We start from the raw sequence: 15,725 nt of genomic DNA on the forward strand, positions 1-15,725 counted from the left end.
GGCGTCCAGGAATGCCCTGAACTTTAACTTAATACACCCAGTGGCTGTTCTTGCAGCACTGGCTGAAAGAAGTAAGGAATATTTCCTTTGCTCAGTGACTGTTTCCTGGAAAAGAGTTGAATTACAATATTTTATCTTTTTGATCATGCTCTAATTGAGCTGTCTCTTTCCTCTAGAGTCTACGGAGCACAGGAAAATGTGCTGTAAAGTTCTCTGCTTGCTCCTGGGCTCTTGGAGGCCAGTTCTTGCTACTCAAGTCCTGTGGAGTAAGAACTCCACCACCCTTGAATGGTACTGGCCAGCAGCATATCATAAGCATGGCCCATTTGAGCAATATTCTTATCTTGCCAAAGATAAGAATTTCTTCTCCCTCTTTCTTATTAGGAGAGAGAAGAAATAATAGAGACTCAAAATCACTCCAGTGGACAACAAGTAGCTGTAATTTTTTGAGAACCTGCTGTGGCCCAGTAATATTGCTGTTTATTACAAAGCATTCTCCAAGACTCCAAATACACCAAGAAATGGAATTTTTTTCTTTTGAGACAGAGTCTCACTATGTCACCCTTGGTAGAGTGCTGTAGCATCACAATTCACAGCAACTTCAAACTCTTGGGCTTAAGCAATTCTCTTGCCTCAGCCTCCCAAGTAGCTGGGACTACAGGCACCCACCACACCTGGCTATGTTTTGGTTGTGGTTGTCATTGTTGTTTAGCAGGCTCAGGCTGGATTTGAACCCACCAGCCCCGGTATATGTGGCTGGTGCCCTAACCACTGAGCTACAGGAGCAGAGCCTTGCCCTGCTATTTCTTGTTGTCGTTGTCATTGTTGTTATAGCAGGCCCTGTCCGGGTTCAAACCCACTTGCCCTGGTACATGTGGCTGTTGCTCTAATCACTGAGCTACAGGCACTGAGCCCAAGAGACAGATTTTTGTTGCCACTTACAGATAAAGAAATTGAGATTTGGGATAAAGTCACTTGTCCAAAATCATTGCAAGAGTCAGTACTTTCAGATTCATGATGTGAGTTCAAGCCTACCCAGACCCTAAACCTCCTTCTTCCACTCTGTGTCTGTAGAAGGGGGGGCTTATATCTCAACTTCATCAGGGCTGCCTGCCCTACTCATACCCTCAGTGAATTACAGAAGCGGGATGAACAAGAGAAATATCTTCATTTATTTATTTGCTGATGAACTGGCATTTCCTGAAAGGCCTACTGTGTGCCTAGCCTTTCCCCAAGGGAGAATATAGGTGGTGGAACCCAGCCCTCAGCAGGGAGTGCCCAGTGGTCCAAGTTGGGAGGCAGAAAGGGAATTCCCAGGCCACACAGTGTAGGACTCCAGAGCCTCCTCCAGCGGCAGGAATCAGACTGCAAGAGAAATTGAGAGAAGAGCTTCAATATAGGAACCAGTCAAATCATCTCTGCATTGTTCCCTGGCAAGGACCGCCCCCCCCCCCACACACACACAAGATAGAGAAAATAGCAAGGTGGTGGAGTAGTTGACAGAGTCTTGGTGTCAGGAGACTCAGTTCAAGTCTAGTTTTCACTGTAAAACTTTAAACTCAGAGCACCAAACAAGATTATCCTCAAACTCCACTGATCTTCTAGGCTTTAATCTTCAACAACATGATAGACATAACCTGAATAACAGATACCTAGTGCACATTGTGCTTTTCAAAGCACTTTCCATTTTCTTGTGTCCATTTTACAGATAAGGAAACCGAGGCTCAGAAAGTCACTTGCCCAGGGCCTTTGCTCAAACTGTGTGAGAGAGGGCTCATATCCAGACTTCCTTCAGGGCTGCCCACTCACACCCTCAGTGAGTTGCTTGAGGCCTGGGGAATAGTACTCTTGGAGGATTGGGAAGTCAGAGGCTCTGCTGGGGATTGGGAGTCCCCCTGCCATTCTCCTGGACCTCCCTAGGGGTAAGGCTGAGAAGGGCCGGAGGAAGAGAGGTTGGTCTGCCCCAGCCCCTGGCTTACCTTTTGTGGGGGAAACGCAGGCTTTTCCGCACATGCCCATGCAGCACTTGAAGTCATCCTGGCACTGGCCATCCCTCTCACAGTGATTAGGGGGGTTAATCATCATGCATCGGCCATGGACCACTGGGCAGGCCCCAGGCTTCTCCTTCACTGGTGAGAGCAGGCCCGCATGTCAGAGGCCTTGTATTTTGGACATCAGGCCTGCTCCAGCCTGAGCAGAGGCATCGTCTCTTGTTCCCCCACCCCCATCACGACCACCTCCTCCATAAGGCACCCCCTGAAGGTAGCACCTGGCTCCCCTCTAACATCAGGCCCCCAAGGCACCAGCTGTCCACTAGCTGCCTGGCTACTTGAATGCCCCAGGGATTCTCTGGAAGACTGACCTCTTGACAAGCCAGTTGCTTTACCAGCCTGGTCACTAACTTCCTGCCTGGTGCAGTGAAATCCTTGATCCACTTGCTCAATAAGTCTTGGAAAGGAGGAGGTCTAGGCAGGACCCATTGCCCAGTTCCAGCCCCCTGATGCTGTGTCCTCTGGTCACTCCCCTCTGCCAAGCTCCCCAACCTGCTCACCTGATGATGAGATGTCAATAGGATCCAGGCATTTGACGCTACAAGCATCAGTACAGCATCTCTTCTTCTCTGGACACTGCCAGTCACTGCGGCACTCGGGCTTCTCAAATTTAGGGCACTTGGCAAGTCTTCTGGGAGGGCAGGCTCCAGCTTTCACAGCTTTTAAAGAGAAGATCCAGAGATCAAGCGAGGAGCTGGGGACTGAGTAGCCATCATGACTCCGGGACAAAGTACTGCTTTCCAGGAGAAGAGACCCTCTCTCTGGCCATCCACAAAGTTCAAAGGGACATGCCCATCTGACCTCCAGGAAGAGCTTGACTGATTAAACTAGACACATGGACAGGACAGTCTCAGACACATGAAAACAGCAGAGGGCAGCCAGTCAAGGTCTCCCACCCAGCCCAACCCAAAGCTATAGAAAGGCAAGTGTAAGGAGGAAGGCTGGGAGTGATGGGGATGGAGAGAAATAAACCAACATAAACACTGCAGAACCAGCAGGAGAGATGTTGAGGACTGAAGCCAGAGGCGGAAACAGAGACTAAGCAGAAACACAGGGAGGCAAAGGAGAAGCAGGGAGAGGCTGATGATGGGAGAGTCACAGACAGGGTTGGAGGGTGAAAGAAATGAGGACGAAGAAGAAGGAAGTGGAAGAGAAGGGTGTGGAAGGGAGGAGAGTAAAAGAAGCATTTGAAAATGCTCAAAAGCCCTTGCAGAGACCTTGGAACTCAGCTGGACACTTACTCTACCCGCAGGGAGCGCTCCTGAAACTAAGCTGTTAAGAATCTAGAGGAGGGGATATGCCCACACCACCAGGAGACACCCCACCCCCCGCCGACCCTGCAGCCATGATTGGCCCAGGGTGACTCCAACTCACCATTTTTAGAACCTTCCACAGCCCAAGGTGCCAGGGTTCCCAGGGCAAGAAGCACCACGAGAGGAAATAGGCTGCTGGACTTCATGGTGAAGGCAAGTGACTCTGAGGGTCAACGCCAAGCCTCCCTATTTAAACTTTCGCAGGAGGGCGTGGCCCCACCAGAACTTTTTTGGCCACTCCCAGCTGCTATTGCACGAGCAGGAAGCTTGCCCAGAGACCAGAAATCCTGATACCAGGGGGATGGTGGTTCTTTTCCATTCCAGGCAAGACCGTGAAGCCCGCAGAATAACCACCAGAGAAGAAAAGGAAGAGATTGGTCTAGAAGGTGTCAACAGGCTGATAAGGACCCCACCTCAGGTGACCTTCTGAGCCCTGAAGATCATGAGGGCCCAGCCTATTAGCCTTGTGGGTGGAGAGTGGAAGGAGAGGTCATCTGCAAAGGCGCTACCTGACCTGGAGTTGAAACCAGATACCCAGACTCCCAGCTGAGACTGTGCAATACCTCCCTAGTTCTGACACTCCTAGGCTCTCAGGCAATTGCGAAACTCTGCTGATAGCTCAATGCAATTTCCTTCTCAAAAGTACGATGACGTATCACTCAACGAACAGATATTTGGTGCCCTGAAATATCTGAACCGTTATGTCCTCAGTGCTTACTCCATGCCTGGTAATAGGGGAAGCACCCCTTCAATGACCGAAAACTGCAGAAGGAAGAGCTCTGCCGGAAGCAAATATTTTTGGAGCTCAGTTTTCCCAGCTGTGAAATGGGATGCTACTACCAAGTCAGCCCTTCTCAGAGGGTTGCAAGATTAAGGATATGAAAGGATTCTGAAAAGAATAAATGAATTATATCCCTTCCCCCCCAAGAGAATTGAAGTGAATCTGAGATAAAGGGGCAAAGCAGCTCCTTACAGCAGTTACTGTAAGAAATCACCTTTTAGCTATGATGTAATTTGAGATGTTAGAGGAATAGTCCCTAAAATGCCCCTCACTCCCCTACAGAGCCCACACAACAGCCAAAAAGCATGGCTGCTATATATTAAATTGATCCTATGTGCTACTTGGCCTGCATAGATCCCTTTTTATGGTGAAGAGAAAGATCATTATGTCTAAAATTCAACCCAAACCCCTCTGACCACAAAGTCCAAGCTCTTGCCTCACCATCGTGTGATCTCCTGGACTTGGGATTCTCCCAATTGTTCCTCAAAGCAAGAGTACATGGACATTCCAACAGACATGAAGACCCACACACTGTCAAGGAGTGACAGCTCCAGAAGTAATTAAGTTTTCTCCAACCGGCAGCAGAGCCCTCTATGCCAAAGTCACTCAATGGTTTAAATTTGGGTGGAAAAAAGAAAAGAAGAAAATTAATATGCACTGGATAATTACTATGAGCCGGGCACGTTCTCTCCTAGATGGCGTGGGTAAGAGAATCAGAGTGTCTGAGGTTCACCAATAGGAGGCATCACTGTCAGTCAGGGTTTTTGTTCTCGCCCCCACCACCCGGGGGACAATCTGATTCCTCTCACAGAGCGCCTGTTCTTCCCACTCTCTGTTTTTCCCACTCTCTGTTTTTCCCCATCTTCTTCAGTGCCACCCTCAAGAAGAGTATCTGAAGTTTTCTAAATATTTGGGTCTGAAAGAGAAAAAAAAAAAGGAGAGTACTACAGGTAAAGCTTTCTGTCTGTGGTCGACTGATTGATTGATTCAAGCCAACTCCTTTCTCACGAGTCCTGTGATCAACTAGCATGTCTTCCGGGGACACCATAGGATAGCGATATATCATCATTTCTGTCCTTGACACAGTTGGTTCTAAGCCTTTAAATCACAGAGTGTTAAGACGAATGGGAACCTCAAAGGTTATCCAGACGAAGGGTCAGAAAAATACCATTCCAGGACCAAATCCTGCCAGCTGCCTGTTTTTGTAAATAAAGTTTTATAGAACACAGCCACCTTTTCATTCATTTATGTATTGTTTAAGGCTATTTTTCCACGACCGTGGCAGAATCAAGTAGTTACAACAGAGACCTAAAATAATTACCGCAGACCCTAAAAGATTCACCATCTTGTCCTTGACAAAAATGTTTGCTGACCCCGGTCTAGGGGACCAAATCCCCAGTTTGCAGTTAAAGAGACTGAATCTCTCGGGAAAAGGTACAAGCCCTAAGGTGTTCAATGAGCTCATCATCCAACATGAGCTTGAGCTTTTCAAAAATCAGTCACTCACATGCTGAGTTGCAGAACCTGTTTGGTGGTGGACACTCCCCCAACTCAATCTTAACCTGAGATTGACTCACTAAATCTACTTCACGGGCCCCCTACTGCCTTCTGCCCAAATCTTGTAGACTCACTCATCCATTCTTCGCTTCATCCACACAAAAATGATTCAACCATTTCTTACCACCTGCCAGGTATTGTGCCTATTATAGCCCACTCTGAGGCCACAATAAAGAACATGTACACGGAGTTGATGTCTTGTGGTTGTTAAGAACTTGAACTTGAAAGGCAGACTCACAAATTGGAAGAAAATCCCTGAGCCTCTCTGAACTTTGGTTACCCCGGCTGCAAAGTGGGAGTATTACTGTTTTCTATGTTGTGTAGCTGTGAAGAGTATTTGGTAAACGCTCAGCGGTGTCTGGTCCACTGGGCACAGTAGATGTTGTTTTTGTCTTAGGCACACAGGGAGCTGTCGGTCTCTAACACAGGCTGAGTCCTGGGGCTGGATCCATCTTGCTCTGCCCCATTAAATGTTTGACCAAATCTGGCCCTGTTTTTTGATAAAATAGACCTACTTGGCCTATTGGGATGCGTGTGTGTGTATCTCCTATTGTTATGTGTGTACAGACACATGTGTGCTTGTGTATGTGCATATATGTGTGTATATCTCTTATTGACATGTGCGTCTATATACAGAGGATGCAAAAAAATGTGTATAGATTTTAAGAAAGGAAAAAAGGGTGTTAAGATCGTATTACTCAACTCATGTTTGACTTCTACAATGACAAGAGGTGCTCCATGTGGCTTGTATTTATCTTTTGTTATAGGTATATACTATTATATACATACCAGGTCTGTCTATCCATCTATCAATCAATCATATATCATCTATCTAATTCTGTTTCCCAGGGGGATCCTGACTAGTGCACCCTTCTTGGCACTGTGCCTCCCAGTACCATTTATTTAAGGCTGGTTACATTATCACTTGTGAGGCTACATCATCCTTTATGCTGTCCCTGGATACTGGTTTCCAATTACTGTCTCAAGGGTTGTTGGCCTGGTTCCTTGTCGCTACCACCAGTGAGCTGACAGGAGGAGAATCCTGGCAGCTGGTGGGTCCCGTACGTGCACCAAGTGGCAGAGTGGGGACCCTGGGCATCTATGAAGGTCTGTACTTTCCCGGTGAGTATCCACTGTCTGTGGGGGAACAACGTTCAGTAAGTTTGTAAAACATCATGCCAGGTCTAGAGAGAGACTGCAAGAGAAAAGAAAAAAAATTAATTTTAGTATTTCTACCACTTTCTGCCTGCTTTGAACAAGGAGCTTCATTTTTTTTCTGTTTGCACTGAGCCCTGCAAATTATGTAGCTGGCCCTGGTGGGGCTCATGGGTGAAGCAAGAGAAGGGTTTTGTTCGCACAAGACGCATCGTCCCTCATCCATCACTTTCAAGACTGACGGGGAGAGCCCACGTTGATCAGAAGCAAAACAATAAATAAAAAGGACATCACCTGGAAAGGCCCCGGGGGAAGAGATAGCAGCAGTCACAGGCTCCTGCCAGGGACCACCTAGAGGCAGGACAACTGCCCTAGATTTCACAGGTAAAGAACAGAGAGTGGGAAACAGTCCAGTGGGAGGAAGCAACGCCAGGACCTACGCGGGTCTCAGTACAAGCTGAGGGTGCTCTGTCCCAGTGGTTCTGCTGGTCTTGGCTGGCCTCAGACGCTGGAGGGGAGCAGGGACAGTTTTGAGGACAGTGCTCCAAAGACAAAGGCCCCCTTGAAGTGTGAGGTCCAGAGAGGAAGCCTCACTGCTCAAGTTTAAGATGCGTGCCAGGTGTCTCCACCTGACAGCCGATGCTATCTTTACCCTTAACTAAAATTCACTGTTCTTAGCTAAAATTCAGTACATTTCACAGTCTCAAAAAAACAAAACAAAAACAGGAAACAATGGCAAAACGAATCCTCTTTCAGAATCTGGCAGGAAATCAGATTCTCACTGTTCATCACCGTGGGAATAAGGCAGCCACTGCCTTTTTCCGGGTCTCAGTTCCTCCCTCTGTCCCAAGATGATAACTGTGACTCTTAGACAATTTTTCCATTTCCTCCCAAGTCATAAATTCACCCCAGGAGCCTCAGCCAACTTTCTGGCCTTTACAGTTGCCTTAATAACTTCACCTGACATATTCCCATGAATGAAGACACAGAAGTCAGGAGGTTGAGGGAGGTAGCTGGACACGGTGGTGAGAGAAGGGCTGAACCTGGACCCGAGAAAGAGGGGAGAACAGGGAAGGGTGGGGTCATTCCTGGCACCTCTGGAGGTGCATGGGTGACAGAATTGGCAGCCAGATCTCCCACACCTTAGAGGCACACAGATGACCTAACCACTCCTCCTTGGTGTTTCTCTGCCCAAGAAAGTTTGAATTTTACAAGCGTTGAACTTCCTTCCCAGCCACTTAGCATAGTCCTAGTAAAACCTGGAAAGGTAAACTGTTCTTTTAGGCTCATGTGTGCATGGATGAGGGGTGGCTGAAGCAGAATCTGAGCAAGGGTAAAAAATACCCACCCAGCGAAAAAGCAGCAGGAGGAGTTCCTTAAGGAGATCCTTAAGGCCAGGAGTTCAAGACCAGCCTGGGCAACATAGCAAGATCCTTTCCCTAAAAACAATTTTTTTTAATTAGTCAGGGATGGTGTTGCATGCTTGTAGTCTCACCTACTTGGGAGACTGAGGCAGGAGGATCACTTGAGCCCAGGAATTTAAGGTTGCAGTGAGCTGTTGTATATAGCCCATGTTGTATACTGCACTGTAGCCCAGGCAACAGAGAAGACACAGTCAAGGGGAGGGAGGGAGAAAGAAAAGAAATGCTTTAGCAATCTGGTAAAACAAAAGGAAAAACAAGTATTAGACAATAAGAAACTGCCAACAGGATTGCCTATGGAAGCAGATAGGGAAAAGAAAAACTGAATTATTAAGATTAATAATAATTAATAATTTCTTTTCTTCTAGCTCTCTTTACAGCAGAGCTAGAAGCAGACTGAGAAAATATTTTCCAGCTCGGTGCCTGTGGCTCAAGCGGCTAAGGCGCCAGCCACATACACCTAAGGTGGCGGGTTCGAATCCCCAGCCCAGGCCCAAACAACAATGACAGCTGCAACCAAAAAATAGCCAGGCATTGTGGCGGACGCCTGTGGTCCCAGCTTCTTGGGAGGCTGAGGCAGGAGACTCGCTTGAGCCCAGGAGTTGGAGGTTGCTATGAGCTGTGATGCCACGGCACTCTACCCAGGGGGATAGCTTGAGGCTCCGTCTCAAAAAAAAAAAAAAAAAAAAAGCTATCTTACTTTGGAGACAGTTACAATCACCATCAGTAATATTTATCGGGAAATCACTTACTGAGCCAGTCACAGTGTCAAGGGCTTTGCATGTTCTCTAACTTTTAACCCTCACCCCAAACTTGGTAGATACTAATGCCATCTCATTTTACAAATAAAAATGAGTCTCAGAGAGTCTCTCCATAAAGCATGACGGGAGGTGGCAGAATCTTGGATGGACATGGTCCACAGCACCTTGTTGATCACTATGACTGGAGAGTTCTATGTCCAAGGCTCACACCTGACAGCATCACTTCTGGTATCCAAGGCCCTGTGGTCAACTTGAGAGAAGTGATTGTACTAAGACTATAGCATCTTCTCCCATCTTCTCAAATTCAAGTCCAATAAGGACTTCTGAGTAATTCAACTGACTAGAATTGACTAGAATTAAAGCTTCAAACCAATGATTGGGGCCAAGGAAAAGAGACATACTGATTAGTTTAAGCCAAGGTCACAGGACCCGTGATTGCGTGAAACCCCAAATGCAGTTTTCAAGAGTGGGAGAGGGAGTGATTCTCCAGGGGTAAGTTAGAATAAAGCCGCCAGAAGGAGGGTGGAAGGATGCTCAGTGGTAATATCCGCAATGTCCTCTAAAACCATTAAAATATTTTCCAAACCACCAACACAAACAAAAAAATGCACCCAACCTCTGTCATAAAGAAAGGCAAGAAAATGTCTCTCCTGGTACCACATTCATGTCCAGGTCTAGAATCTGGATAAAAGGAGTTCTTGTCAGTGAAATCAAGATTAGACTCCTTAGAGACTAAGTTTAGTAGACCTAAATATGTTTAACCATTTCAAATGTTCCCAATATAAAATGGTAGAATAACCGCAATAAAAATTCCTCTTTGCAAAGAGGAATTATAAGAAGCAATATATATTGCTGGTGGCAGGTGGTCACTGGCTCATAATACAAATGGCATATCCTGTAAGACACAGAAATGAGGACACCTTACCTGGAGGTGGAGTGACTTCCTTGTTCAACCTATCTGGAAGAGCCAGTTCTGCTTCTTGGGAGCCTTTCTCTTGGCCATTACCATCTATGGCCACATGTCACAAAAGTATTGCAGAGGATGCAATTTCTTTGGGGAAGAGAAGGTGTTCCTTTTCAGGAACTCACTTCATATAGGTGCAGCCGGACCTGGAGATTAACATGAGCAATCAGTGGTCATTATCAGAGAGATTTGGTTTCATATTTAGTTGGCTCTTGGTCCATTTGCTTCCAATAAAAGCATGCGTTAGTAGCTGTGGTCAGAAATCTTGCTGAGTTATGCTGTGTTCGATATATTCTGCTCAATCCTAACTGTGCACTTTTAATCTGAAGATGCATATCCTAATTTAATTCTGCAAAAATGTCCTCCCTTTATCTTTGAATATTACTTCTCTATCATTCTTTCCATTTTATTTCTGGAACTTCCACCGGATATTTGTTAGCCCTCCTATTTCTGTTATCCTTGTTTTGCCTTGTCTCATAGTTTTCTTTTCTTTTCTCTGTGATCTGGGTAAATTCCTCAATACCAGCTCCCAGTTCACTAATTTTTCTTTCAACTGCATCCAGTCTAGATTCTCTTTTGCCTAATGAATTTTTTATTTCAAAATTCATTTATTTCCAGGTTTTCTATTTGGCTCCTTTTTATGCATCCATCTGAATAAATCTAATAATGTATTTTTTTTCTGCTATCCTTTGAACAAACTAGGCAGAACAACTTTTGACTAAATTGTTATGTGTCTTCATGCCCTGAAAATTCCGGTAAACACTTATTCTCAATCAACAGCACCTAAGAATACCTGCCTTATTTGGGGTTATTCTTCCTTATGTGAATAAGAATCAAATTATCAATCAGTAATGTCTCACTGTGAATTTATTTTCAAGATTATCTCAATCAAAAAATTAGCCCATGGTGATTCTGTAAACAGAGATATCCAAATTATATATTGGTGGAAGAAGCAAAGGACAGAAATTAGCATGGCTTGCTAATCTAATGTGTGCCTTATAATTTTCACATAGAAAAAGGACTCAATGCTATGCTATTCTGGTTTCTGCCATGTTTTGTGGGTCGCTGGGTAACTTGGCTTTAATTTCTGGTTCTTGTGTACCACCATGAAAGCCAGAAGCACTCGAACTCCATTTCTACTACTGACCCATGAGCTGCTACCCTTTCCCTGTCTTTCTCTAGTGTGTTCATGTACGTATCTTCAAAATTTGGAACTGTTTAAGGTCTACTTCTGAAGCACAGCTCCGCTGAGACCAACTTAAAAACTCTGAGTCTCTGCCACTGAGCAATTAATTGGTAATGGCTTCTGAACACTGTTTGATAAGAACTCATGAATAAGCATTATATTTGATTAGTTACTGACATGCATAGAGGATAGCACAGGACCAGATATCTGCCATCTGTAAATTATAATTGATTCTAATCCTAAACTCATAGACTTTTTGCAGTAAAAGTTATTTCATAAGCGATTTAGACCAACCCATCTAAAAAAGTAGAAAACAGAGTCCCATAAAGAAGGGGACCCATCCAAAGTCACAGTTGCCACATGTGAGATTTGGTTTCTCTGAGTCAAGTCACTCCCAAGTAACCCCAAGAGTGTATTCTATTTGGGTACTTTGGATTACAGGTTCTGACTCCATTTTCTCCATCCATCCTCTATCATCTCTTCCTATGTCCGTTAGCCTTAAGAAAATGTATTCAGTCATTTACTTAAAAAAAATTGTTGAGTGTCTGCTATGAACCAGGCATTAAGCTAGGCCTTGGGAGTGCAACAGTTAGTGAGACACATAGATGCAGTGCTGTGTTGTGGGTTAACCCAGATTCAACCCTTGGCACTACAATTTACATCTTTGTGACCTTGGGCAAATCCAGAGACTTCTGCTAGTATCAGTTTCTGTAAAATGAATATAATCATACTTTCTCTTCTTATGGTTGTAAAGATCAAATGAACATCTGGCCTATGGCCTGGCATACAGTAAGCACTTAATGATGGTGACTGTCATTATTATTATAAAAGTGTCTCTCTCTGTCTCTCTCTCACACACACATACAAGCATGTACACACACCCCAGAGCTCACAGAAAGATATCAGGTCTTCTGCCAAGTCAGGTTATTATACCTTGAAGGATCTTCAGAATCTGGATGACTATTGACCTAATCAGCTATCAGTCTGGCCTAAAGGTCACTGGCTCACTGTATTACCTTAGTCAGAACACTGTAGCTCTTTGAGCAATTTCCCCATCTGTACTATAAGGAGGTTGAAGTAAGAAAAATGAAGTTCTCATCTTGAATTGATGTTGCTGAGATGGGAGACCGCCAGCACAGACTGAGAATAGCCTACCCACTATTGGGGGCGCTCATGCTTTCCAGGGACTACCATGGCTATACTCATAAGCCAGTCTGCTAAGGGGTAGGGTGGAAAGGGGGAACAAAGGAAAAAGTAGAGGCTGCTCCTTCTAATGGGAGGCTGGTCTACCTCACCTCTGGTTCCTCTTGACTCTAGGATTCCCATCCCTGAAGCCCATGTTTCTGTCTGATTGACTCCCTCCTGTACTCACAGATATCATCTGCTTTACCGTCCACTGGCATTGGGGAAGATGAAAGTAGGGAGTCTCTAACTCCCTTTCTGTGTTAGAGGCCCCTTGTCTTGGGCTTGCTTTATCTACGTCTTCGTTTGAGGATTTGTATGTCTCCACTCTGGACATGACTTCCTCCTTAAGGGAGAAAATTTGTATCAGTTTTGTTCCTTATTGGTATAGTAAACAGTAGGCCTCAATAAATGTAAGTGGTAAATTCCATGAGTTTAAGAACAGGATCTATTTGGTTCTTTGCCGTATCCCAGTGCTCAGCCTGGCATAGAAAAGCAGTTTAATGAATGAAAGAGCCAGAGAATGAATGAAGGACTTAGGGAATGAAGCTAATTAGGAAGAGGCCATCAATGGTCATCTATTATCCTCAGTCTTTCATAGTTTTGCTTTTCCTGAAGCAAAGGATCTTAAGATCAGAAGCTCCAAGAGACTAGCCAAAATGCAGGAAGTTCAATAGTAGCAGGTGTTTTGTTTTGTTTTAAAGAAAGAAATAAAAATAACCAAAACTCTTGTGCAGATGGGACAAAAAGAGGCTAAGAAAAGAATAAAAAACACAGGAGGGTCTGAGTATCCAGTCATCCCTGTTGGTCGAGGAGCAGCACACTTTAAGAGAGAGGCTGGGTGTTCAACACCTTCCTTTTTAAGCTTCCCTTGGCTTGAACTTGGCTATTGGTCCAACTTGGATTCTTCTCAGTAATTCTGGAGAGATGGAGAAGGGTAGTTGTCCTTAAAGAAGAAAGCAGTAGAAAAGAGGGTTAGAGGATGAAAGGATGAGGAGAGCTGGGATCTAGGGGCAATAACGGCAAACATCTGAACCTGAAATAGAAGAAAGAAAAATCGGACAGTAGCAGAGGCACCTGAGACCTCCTAACCGAAGAAATTATCTGTGATGGTGACAGAGCTAGACCCAGGATGTTTTTTTATGGTCCATCCTCAAGGGCCTGCATAATTTCCCAAAGTAAAACACCTGTTTGCTCTATGACTAACAGAAAAGAAGCTGTAACCAGTCCATAAGGAAGTGGCGTGAGGCCTTGGTAAGACGTTGAGAAACCAGCGTGGCCTCTGGGAGGTTGAGCATGTGTTTGCTTTGTAATACTCACTGAATCTTCCCTATTTTATGTGCTTTTCACAATGCGAGTTTGTTCTACAATTTTAAAGCCCTGGGGGAAAGAATGAAGGTTGATTAGGTAATTCTCGGCAATGCTGATGCTTCTGGGAGAGGCCAAGACTTGAGAAAGAAATGACCTATCAGACTGTTCTAGAATAAGGAGGATGCAGACCCCAAGCTCCAAAGCCTGGGGAAACATCTCCTAGATTGTCAGCTCCTAACTCCTTTTGCTTGAGTTCAATGACATTCATTAAAAGATCCCAGAGTTTGGAATCAGACTGTCCTCTTCTCAAATCCTGTCTTTCCCACTTGATACATGTGTTCCTTCAGATAATTCTAATAATTATGGCTAATAATTACTGAGCATCTATTAGGTGCCAGGCACTGTGTTAAAGACTTTGCATGATTTTTCACATTTAAACCTCATAGCAGTGTATAAAGCAGGTACTATGGTCATCCAATTTTACAAGTAGGAAAAATAAGGCTCAGAGGTGGCCTCCTAGATGAGGTAACAGGAAGAAGGAATACCTTGGATGAATCTGATAAGGCTGCCTGGGGACTAATGCTACCTGCCCAGGCCTGGAGAGCAGCTAAGAGGGTACCTTTTGCCCAAGGCTGGGGTCAGGAGGAAAAATGAGTGTGAGGGTCCCTCTGTGGCTCCTGCAATTGATATGCATAAAGTGGCAATGAAGGAGCTCTGGGTAGAGGCATCAGGTGGGACAAACTGCTTTTGGTGTCACCTTTCAAAAAGGGTAATTTTTCTTTTCTTTCTTTCTTTCTTTCTTTCTTTTTTTTTTTTTTTGAGACAGAGTCTTACTTTGTCACTCTTGGTAAAGCATCATGGCATCCTAGCTCACAGCAACCTCAAGCTCCTGGGCTCAAGCAATTCTCTTGCCTCAGCCTCCTGAGTAGCAGGGACTACAGGCATCTGCCACAACGCCCGGATATTTTTATTTATTTTTTTAACTTCTTTTTTCGCAGGGTTTTTTTTTTTTTTTTTTTTTTTTTTGGCCAGGGCCAGGTTTGAACCCACCACCTCTGGTGTATAGGGCCGGCACCCTACTCCTTTGAGCCACAGGTGCCACCCCCCAAAAAGAGTAATTTTTCATCTCAATGGAGTACAATTTTACTTACTTTTTCCTCTATAGGTTATACTTTTTATATCAATTTTAAACAAACCATCTTTCCCCACGGAAAAACCCCTATATTTTTAAAAATATTTTTTGAAGTTTTATTTTTCACATTGAGTCATTAATCTACAACTTATTTTATGCAAAAAGTTGGAAGTGGAGACCTTGGTTTTTTTTTTTTTCCAATATAGAGTGTCCATTGTTCCCTATATCTTTGATCCTCTATTGATTTATAAAACCACGTTTATTTTCTTCTAAGTTTTCATATATGGAAGTTTCATAAATTGCTGTACCCTACCTGCTTTTCTTATTCACTTTGCCCATTCTCACATCAGCATCCCTCTACTATAATTTGCACATATGTTTTCTAAATCTTGGTGCTTTTGCTGTTCAAGTCTTTTCTGTCTCACTTATTCAGAACTGTTTTGGCTATTCTTCTGCTTTCACTCTACCATATAAATTTTAGAATCAGGCTTGGTGCCTGTGGCTCAAGTGGCTAAGGTGCCAGCCACGCACACCCAAGGTGGTCGGTTCAAATCCAGCCCAGGCCCGCCAATCAACAATGACAGCTGCAACCAAAAAATAGCCAGGAATTGTGGTGGGCGTCTGTGGTCCCAGCTACTCGGGAGGCTGAGACAGGAGACTCGCTTGAGCCCAGGAGTTGGAGGTTGCTGTGAGCTGTGATGCCACGGCACTCTGCCCAAGGGGACAGCTTGAGGCTCCTGTCTCAAAAAAAAAAAAGAAATTTTAGAATCAATCTGTCAAGGTCCTTAAGAAATCAGTTGGGAAAATTTGTGTGGGGCCGCGGACGCGGGTCTCTATTCTGCAGGATGGGGTTTGTTAAGGTTGTCAAGAATAAGGCCTACTTTAAGAGGTACCAAGTGAAATTTAGAAGA

The 15,725-nt window shown here is 44.7% G+C and overlaps 2 protein-coding genes across 2 annotated transcripts in view; one reads left to right on the forward strand and one right to left on the reverse strand.

Annotated features, from left to right (window-relative positions):
- Positions 1-1,149: 1,149 nt before the first annotated feature.
- On the reverse strand, positions 1,150-3,550 carry SLPI (secretory leukocyte peptidase inhibitor). Its single transcript, XM_003787816.3, has 4 exons — positions 3,426-3,550; positions 2,552-2,710; positions 1,980-2,129; positions 1,150-1,365 (listed from the first exon to the last, which is right to left on the reverse strand). The coding sequence occupies exons 1-4, from the start codon at positions 3,508-3,510 to the stop codon at positions 1,361-1,363; spliced, it is 399 nt and encodes a 132-aa protein (XP_003787864.1). The 5' UTR covers positions 3,511-3,550; the 3' UTR covers positions 1,150-1,360.
- A 12,074-nt stretch (positions 3,551-15,624) lies between these two features.
- The window catches only part of LOC100965617 (60S ribosomal protein L5), a 975-nt gene continuing 874 nt past the window's right edge, over positions 15,625-15,725 (forward strand). Inside the window, exon 1 of the mRNA XM_012803806.2 lies at positions 15,625-15,725. This exon is cut by the window's right edge and continues 874 nt beyond it. Within this exon, the coding sequence (XP_012659260.2) occupies positions 15,660-15,725 (66 nt within the window). The 5' untranslated portion in view covers positions 15,625-15,659.

This window comes from Otolemur garnettii, unplaced genomic scaffold (genome assembly GCF_000181295.1).
Source record: "Otolemur garnettii isolate 467f Iridium unplaced genomic scaffold, OtoGar3 scaffold00023, whole genome shotgun sequence".
Taxonomy (NCBI): Eukaryota; Metazoa; Chordata; class Mammalia; order Primates; family Galagidae; genus Otolemur; species Otolemur garnettii.

Coding starts and splice junctions, on each gene's coding strand:
- SLPI (XM_003787816.3), bottom strand. CDS start 3,510: ATGAAGTCCAGCAGCCTATTTCCTCTCGTGGTGCTTCTTGCCCTGGGA. Junction 2,711..3,425: donor TGTGGAAGGTTCTAAAAATG/GTGAGTTGGAGT, acceptor TCTCTTTAAAAG/CTGTGAAAGCTGGAGCCTGC. Junction 2,130..2,551: donor TATTGACATCTCATCATCAG/GTGAGCAGGTTG, acceptor TGCTCTCACCAG/TGAAGGAGAAGCCTGGGGCC.